General features: G+C 35.0%; 1 protein-coding gene across 1 annotated transcript in view; it reads left to right on the forward strand.

The window, feature by feature from the left end:
* tafa3b (TAFA chemokine like family member 3b) overlaps positions 1-9,016 on the forward strand; it is a 74,258-nt gene that overhangs the window by 63,347 nt on the left and 1,895 nt on the right. Inside the window, exons 3-4 of the mRNA XM_016461889.1 lie at positions 7,296-7,445; positions 8,343-8,467. Coding sequence (XP_016317375.1) covers positions 7,296-7,445; positions 8,343-8,467 — 275 coding nt within the window. The remainder of the gene's footprint in view (positions 1-7,295; positions 7,446-8,342; positions 8,468-9,016) is intronic.

The raw sequence follows: 9,016 nt of genomic DNA on the forward strand, positions 1-9,016 counted from the left end.
TCGGTTTGTATAACATGTTTAAATAATGTATAGGATTGCATGTTTGAATGATGCAGAATATGCTAGTGCAATATGGGAGATATTTTTAGTTACATTATGAATGACATAAGTGTGTGCGATCGCTGTGCTTAACATGCATAATACAGCACAGATGTTAGCAGTAAGTACACTTACATAAGCTACCTGTCCACAAATGGAACAGGTGGATACATTTACAGTAGTAATCATTTAATACAAACTACTTCAAATACACACAGACAGTCACAGTGAGCAAAGAGATTCTGCTTTATGGAATAATCTGAAATGACGTTAAAATGTGTCTAGAGCAATATTGTTGTGATGAACAAACACATTTTGGTAGATGAGTTATGCCTTGCGAGACTGTTGGAGGAGTGTGTTCAAGTGTACGATGGTGTTTATTCAACTATGGATACTTTTGGATCTCATTCATTCATCCATCCGTCCAAAATATACGTATTAAAAAAAAAAAAAAAAGATTTAATTTGACTAATAACTACAGTGGGCATATGATAGAATTAAGTCATTTTTAAGTCAATTACAATTTTGGGAAATGATGCATAATAAAAATATTCAGTTCATGTAAAATGTACCATTATTTTTCATTGTTTTGTTCTCAAATCACATATTTCACTTCAAGCGTGCTCTTTAGGAACAATGTTGACTCCTTGGTAAGCAAGTACTGTGCATTAACTTGACATTCACAATAAATATTTTAAAATGTTATAATTTTCAGTTTTTATTATTTATTTATTGTTCAGATTTTTTTTTGTTTAACATGACCTTCATATAAAAATACAATAGTTGAAATCTTTAAGGTTTATTGAAAATCAACTCACATAAGAGACACCCGCATGTACAAGAATCTAAAACCCTAAACCATGGCAAAATCAGAGAATATTGATTAGATGTAAAATGAAGAAGGGCATACAACTGAAAAAAACATGACCAAAACACAACACATGGCCTTGTACCCTCACATTTCTAGCACTTGTTGTTTCTCGCTGCCTCAGTGCAGTAGGTTTCTATGTAAGTTTGTATTGCTGAGAAATAATTTCAATTTGAATGTGCTTTCAAACCTACAGATGGAGCGATAAAAACCCATTACCTTCAGCAATGTGTCTCTTTATACATCTGGTCTTATGAACAGTCAGACAGGTTAATGGTATATGCGAACACGTGTCTGTGTTCACTGCAGTGTTTTATAAAACCTGCCAGGAATATGCTTACAGTGTATTCTACACACACATGCATAGTGAATTCAGTGATATATTAAAGCCATCCAAAAGAACAATAACGAAATGAAAGCTTAAGACCTGCTAGTATAACACAGTAACTTTAACAATAGCTTTGTGCTCTTCTTGCTACACTTCTCTGCTGGCAGAATATCTCTTTGATGGATTTTTTTTTTTTTATTCCCTCTTCCTTTCTCCCTCTGTCTCTCTATCTGTAGGATATGAGGTATAATTTGATATAGAGAGTTATAGATATTGTCAATCTCCTGAAGATCTTCCTTCCTCCAGAGTTTAGATCCAGCATAGCAATATCACACATGATTTTCAAATATAAACCCCTTGATTCAGAACTGTTTCACCTGGATTCGTGTACTAAACCCTACACATTTTATTATGAGTTATTGTTAATTATTATTAACAAATTGAAAAGTGTGCTGTTTCTGCTGGGTTCGTGTGAACCTCCTAAAAGCATCTGTAAAACCATTAGCTCATCTTTGTGCATGTGTATTTAAATATGTTTATGCATTTGAGGGCTCTTCTTCTAAAAAGCCGATTTTAAAGCTACGCCACAGGGGATGCGCCTTCAGAGACATAATGACTGTCAGTTTCCCTACAGACATTTGAGATCTTTGAACGAGAAACTGTTTGATATATCAGTGTGGGATCGTATAATTATATAGATAAACTGGCTCTTGAAGGCTGTGTTTTGTGTTGGCATATCAAAAACTTATCATCATCATCATCATCATAATGACCACCAGCAATTACAGTAATGTGTTGTGATATGTTATTCAGAATTTAAATAAGAAAGCCTTTTAAATTCGAATTCCAAAATGTGAAATTAACTTTAATAGACCTTAGTCAGGGTAGCGCCATATTTAATTTTTGGCAGGAATGAAAACGAGGCTGTGAGGGATAGAATTACAGTGCGTTTAATGAATTGTACTGTTGTTCATCAGCTGATGAAACTTTTTCTTTTAAACCAAATATCATCAATATATTAAAAGTTGGTCAGTATTTTTTTTTTATAAAGTTATATGAGTGGAGTAATGTGGTGGACACTTTGTGTGATGTATTACAAAAATAATAAAAAATATACTAAGTAAATAGAGGAAAACAATGATGACATATGGGCTATTTGTGGCGTTGTGTTGAAATTCAGAATTTTGTCTAACCCAAGTCTGTACAGGAAGAAATTGCAATTAATGCCAATCCATGTTATTAGAAGGGTTCAGTTTGCTGCTTTTGTTTAGCTTTGGGCAGGATATAAACCTGAAGATCTCAAAAGCAGAGCAGTGATGCATGAGAGCCCAAGACATAGAGTTTCTGGAGACTGAGTGAGCTGTCTTGGTAAATCCGGTAAACACCATGAAGATATCATTAACATACTGAGCAATTAACAGCATCTCCTGTGGCTAGTAAGGTGCAGAATACAAATCTTTTTCCTTCCATCCTGATGATTTCTGATGCATCAAGCCCGTCTCCCTGCCGTCTTGTGGTCCCACGATACAGGAAAGCCATCGCCCTCTCATTCCGATTACACAAATATTTGCATTTGGCATTTACAGCTGATTTGGGCGGCACTCCTTCTGAGCTACGCAATGTTTCCCTCACAAATTGAAGGTTTGTGTGTCTGTAATGTGCTGTTGGCGCAGTTTTGTAACTTGGAGAACAACTTTTGTTATGTCGAGATCACGAGAAAATTAAGTCGTTATAACGAGAAAACTCCCGTTGTTATGTCGAGATAATGAGAAAATTAAGTCGTTATAACGAGAAAACAACTCGGAAAAAAAATATATTGCATGGCCGCTTAGAACTTCCGTAGCTTTGCGTCACAGGAACAAATTATATTTTAAAGTATATTAAAATAGAAACTGTTATTTAAAATTGCAATAATATTTCACAAAATAACAGGTTTTTTTCTGTATTTTTGATCAAATAAATGCAGCCTTGATGAGCACAAAAAACTTCGGTAAAAAATATTAAAAATCTTACTGATCCCAAACATTTGAACGGTAGTGTATATATATAGTATGCTTGTTGTGGCAAACTGTTGGTTGCTCTTGCTCCGCCCCTCCTAACTAGAGTGCACTAGCCAGAGTGCACTAGAATTCACTAGTGAGAGAACACCAGGTGAAGTTAATTAAGTTAATCTATTAATTAGCAGGGCAGAACAGACTTTATGTAGCGTAGCAGTGGTTTAAACAAAGAAAAGATTCCTTTTTGTGCAGAGTTAAGCTACTACAACAAACTGAAGAAGCAGCCGGTGAGCTTTAATATTTTGTTATTTTGTACTTGGGTTGTTTTGTTCAATCATGTTGTATTTGAATATCATTAGTTTTGTATTAGTTTGGTTTGTGAATTAGGTCTAGTTTTCTATATAGAGAGTATATTTAAATTAAAAGTTGTAAAAAGGATGTTTAAAATAATTTATTTGAAAAGTAGTGTATTTGGTATATAAATGGTTAAATATCTGTTGTCTACTTGTATGATATTCTTTATGCTAATTTAAAAAAGAACACTTTGTATACAAGTTTTGCTTGGTATTTTTTGATTATATTTATTAGTGGTCTTACAGTGGTGTTTGTATTTGTCTAAAGGTTTTTCACCTGCTTGACTAATGACTGGCTGATTGATCACTGCATCAAAAAATCTGAAAAAAATAAAAGAAAGCAAGTATGGTCAATGAGTGGAATCCGGTGGTATTCTTGTAGTGGGCTGTCTTATCAAGTGGGAGAGTTCTGCACATTGAAACTTTGTAAAGGGTGAAACCACTTGACAATGCTACAAATATTGTTGACTCCTTGTCAAATTGCCTTAGTTCCTCTTTTGTTAGTTGCTTTGGATAAAAGCATCTGCTAAATCTATAAAGGTACATTTAAATAAGATATTTTTTAATAATATATGTTTAATATATAATATAGTTATATCTATAAATGATACATGCATACATACATGCATAGGAAATGGCCAAATAGGAAATTGTGAAATACTAAATTGAAAGACAGAAATGAAAACCCAGGACAAGAGAGCGGGAGAGAAAGTGGAAGGTGAGAAAGCGAGAAAGGAAGAATAAAGAAACATAACTCCCCTAGGACAAACACACACTCCCAGACCCCCGGCCCGGCCCTGTCACTGCAGTTAGTGAGATGCATGATGAGAGAATATGGTTGAAAGAATCGTTTCTCAGCTGAGAGGTCGATCTCTTGGGACGGTTGACATTTACACATTTCGCACACACACAGCACAGGCTGTTGACCAGCAGCGTCAACCCCATTTTGACCCAGTCAGGATGGATTAATCTGATGTGAGGTAATGTGTGCGGAGATTGAATTGATTGGCTGTTTCACCCTGCGCTGCCCATCCACTGAAGGATAGAGCCATTCCAAAAGCAACATAAAGCATGCTCTGTTCTGAAGGATATTTCATTCTGGCACTCACAAGAATTTCCTCTTCCAACTAGCTAAAGGTCATTCCGTTCGAACACTGTTGTAACATTTGATCGTGTTGGTTGCTTCATTTTAGTCCTTTACATCACAGCGGCTCCATTGCTTAGCCTGTTCCTCATGTTCTGTTGCTGGTCAAGGTCGGTTCACACAAGGTCTGATGCAATTAAATGACACAAAAGCACAGAAAAAAATCTGTCCTGAAACTATTCACCAAAACAAATCCAATTCATAATTTTTGTACAATACAAAAATCTATTTATTTAATCAACATTTTTGTCTTGCTTTCAAGGAATATAGCTTAGAATATAACTTGAAATAAGTGAACCGTATTTTATTATTTTCTTGTTTTAAAAGTAAATGTTATTTGAGATTTATTTACCTTTTAAGGTAAAGAAGACAAAACCTTTTCAATGGGGTAAGAAGGAATAAAACTTGACGATATAGTCTTTGGAACAATTTTGCAACTTAAATTTGCAACTAAATGTTGAAGGACGTTTTAAAAATGACTGGTAATCGCTCCTACAATATTTAAATATTTATTTATTTAGCTAGCTACTGTAGCTTGCAGTGTAATTCTCTTACTGAATTAATTGCTCAGCATTCTAGCAAACATAACTTCTGAATAAAAAATTAATAGTCACAGTCTAATATTTCACATACAATGTGAAGAAGTTAATAGAGATGTAATGTTTTGTATAAAATGTCATTATTGTTGCAAATAGGCCTTTACTTGTATGCCAATGCACTTATCTATCCTGCATGTTTGTTATTAGTTATAGAGGAAGTCCAGCAACAGAATTATGATGTCATGGTGTACATATCACAAAACCTTCATGACTGGAACAAACAGCTGGCTTTTTTTTTTTTTCTTGAAAACTAAAGCCAAAATCTAAGGCACAACTTGCTTTCATGACCAATAAATCTGGAACAAGCAAGTGAGATTTGGAATAGAGGGCCCAGCACAGATTTAGAGGTTTTATTTTGGGCGCTATTAAAAAAAGCACCCCAAAGCTGCAGTATCGATCTATGTGCAAGTCCACATAACAGCCCCTGTACTAAAAGTCCCTCCACAAACAGGGATCAGAAACTTTATACCACCTAACAGTTAGAAGAGTATGCCCCGTAAACATGGCGGCTGATGCTAAACCCGCTCCAGCCATTAAGGGGCATGTTCACAAGCTCAGACTGCATTTCAACAGAAGCCTCTGGTGTTTGTAGGGTGAAAGCCACTAAGCTGTACTGATCCACAATAAACTGTTTTGAATGCTTCAGACAAGGTGGGTGGATTGAGAAAGATCAAGAGCGATCTTTAAAAAAATGAATTCAGACGTTTGTTTTTCACTCATTAACGGCGTTTTCTCTTTATTCTAATAGAACTGTGTTTTTCTGTCTTGCAGTTTCAGTTTTAACGTTTCAAAGGCATGTCTACAAATTTCAAACACTCGGAAAGAGAAAAACACTTTTCATTGACGTGATACTGAGATAGTGAGATGGTGAAGATCTCTGCTAGAATTTCAATCATTTTGAAGGCCTAGCAAGTAGCTGTCAGGCACCCAGAGCGGTTCTGTTATTAATTTTTTTGGTTATGTCTTCTTTTCATCTCTGTGACCCTCAGAGCTTTAATTAAAGTTCTCAGAAAATACTGGGCAAAGCTTCCTGCATAAGAAAAACAGACCTAGATTCTTTGGACAAACTAAAGTATTGCTATAAAAATAGCTAAAAATTATGGTCATTTAACTTTTTAATTTATTTCAATTAGTTATATTAAGAATAACACAATAAAAAATTTGCGCATGCCCCCTGACCTGTATGCAGAATTACTGTTAAAAAATATTTTTTGTAACGCAAGTTTTATATAAAACAAAGATTATTGGAGTGTTTCAGACTTTCTACTTCAACATGTCACGTTTAATTCAATGTGTTTCTTGCCATTTCTTTGTAATGAATTGTGCAATTTACTAGCAATTTCTGAGTGAAAATTGTTTCTACATTTATTTAGTGCCCTAAAACCATACAACTTTTAACTTACAAAACACCATAAAATATTTTGCTTGTGGAGGATACTAAAAAACACGAAACACTAAAATATGTCCTTCAAAAATAAATAAATAAAACATTGAAATAAAATGAAAAAAAATAAATAAATAAAATGTGATTAAATTGAAATAATTTAATTACAATGGATACTAAAAAACACTGAAAAAACACGAAACACTAAAATATGTCCTTCAAAACAAAAAACAAGATAAAACATTGAAATAAAATGAAAAAACATAATAAAATGTGATTAAAATGAAATAATTTAATTACAATGACAAATTAAACTATTTATTATTTTATTAAATTCATTACTAATTTTTTTTACTAAATTTATTCAATTAATCTTATGAAAAGTTATTGATTAACACTAACTATAAATATTGTGTAAAAAGAAGCTGTACCTAGCATAAGAGCAGGATAATATGTGCATGCAGTAAGAGAGTGTGGTGAAATGACTGAATGCAGGTGTGCCTGTGTAAATGAGATGCTGACTGCAATGCCATTCAGAGACAAATGTTCTTATGGAATGGTCTGTGTGTGTGTTTTGTTGCAGTGCACGTGAAGGCTGGCACATGTGAGGTGATTGCAGCCCACCGCTGCTGTAACAGAAATAAGATTGAGGAGCGATCACAGACGGTTAAGTGTTCCTGCTTCCCAGGACAAGTCGCTGGAACAACAAGGGCTGCACCCTCCTGTGTGGATGGTAAAATGGACCTTCAGTTCATTTCAATTCCTATTTCCATGTATTTAGTGTTTGGGTGAACTGTAATGTTTCGCAAATTCGCCCCTATATACACAAGATTAAAGGGTTAAATGAGAAATTGTGTCCTGCATTTTTCATTCTTTTACTCCACCTCGCTCTTTTTCTCTAATTTTCTGTCTTTCGGTCTCTTTGTCTCCCTCAGCTCTCTGGCTGTTTCATTTAATATTGTGTCAACACTGTCCACTTGACAGAGAAATCGATCGTTATCTTATTATGCCTGACTGTAAACTCAGGAAAAAATAGCTCAAGTGTCTCTACACATAGCGCTCTGCGTGAGAGGAAATTTCAAATAAGCTATGTTTCACCCCATCACATGCTTCATTCTTTCTCTCTGTATCATCTCAAATAGCTCCTCATCTGTTTGCCATTTTCTTGCTCCTGAGCTGCTCCATGATCCTCTGTATTTAAAGGGGTCATATCATTTTTTTCCCATTTTATTTCTTTCCCTGGAGTCCACTTACAATTTTAACTGAGATACTAAAACACTCTTAATTTGTAGGGCTTAAATGTTAATGGAATTAATAACATTAATTATAATTAATTACTGATGGGTGAAAGATGGACACCTTTGGTTGTTGTATCACATCTTGCATTGTAATTGGTACATTTTTAAGATGTCGTGTGTATAGCTGAAAGAGTTAAACTTTCAAAAATGCATTCAGTTACATTCCATCCAGCTGTTTTTGAGGTGTAGGTGCTACACCCATCTAGAAACAATGCAAACTTTGCCTGATTTGTTTCATTCCATTCCATGATATGACCCCTACTTTTAAGTGAGTGTCTCTGTTTGTACTGACCTTAGTGTACTTGTTCATGTTCCCTGTGATGTGTGTGTAGTGTCTATAGTAGCTCAGAAGTGGTGGTGTCAGATGCAGCCGTGCTTGGATGGTGAGGAGTGTAAAGTCCTGCCTGACCTCACAGGCTGGAGCTGCAGCACAGGAAACAAGGTGAAGACTACCAAGGTTAGTATACACTCTCACACATAACCCTCAAAACACCCACCTTTTGGCCTGTGGGATGCTGTAACTTTCAAAGCTGTCAGGGTCATTCACACTCCAAGTGCAATACTCCAGCATAAAACACATTACACAGAAATATTAAGTAAAACAGTCAATATTTATTAGACTGATTTTATCTATTTATTTATTTTTTTCATAATTGACATTATCTGATTTTGTTCATCTATATTTTTTCCTGTGTGTGTGTGTGTGTGTGTGTGTGTGTGTGTTTGTGTGTGTGTGTGTGTGTGTGTGTGTGTGTGTGTGAAGAAAGAGTCTGGTTTGATCAATGACTGATAAGCTATTCTGTGCCATCATACCTCTCATAACATAAAATGCACACATAACACTGATCCATATTTCATCATAGTGAATTCATGTGAACCTACATGTGTGTGATGAAGTGTTTTCGAATGCATGTGATGTTTCTTTAGATGTAGTGAAATCTTGTGAATTCTTGAAATCGTGTGTGTGTGTGTGTGTGTGTGTGTGTGTGTGTGTGTGTGTGTGTGT

Source organism: Sinocyclocheilus anshuiensis, unplaced genomic scaffold (assembly GCF_001515605.1).
Source record: "Sinocyclocheilus anshuiensis isolate Anshui unplaced genomic scaffold, SAMN03320099.WGS_v1.1 scaffold80, whole genome shotgun sequence".
NCBI lineage: Eukaryota > Metazoa > Chordata > Actinopteri > Cypriniformes > Cyprinidae > Sinocyclocheilus > Sinocyclocheilus anshuiensis.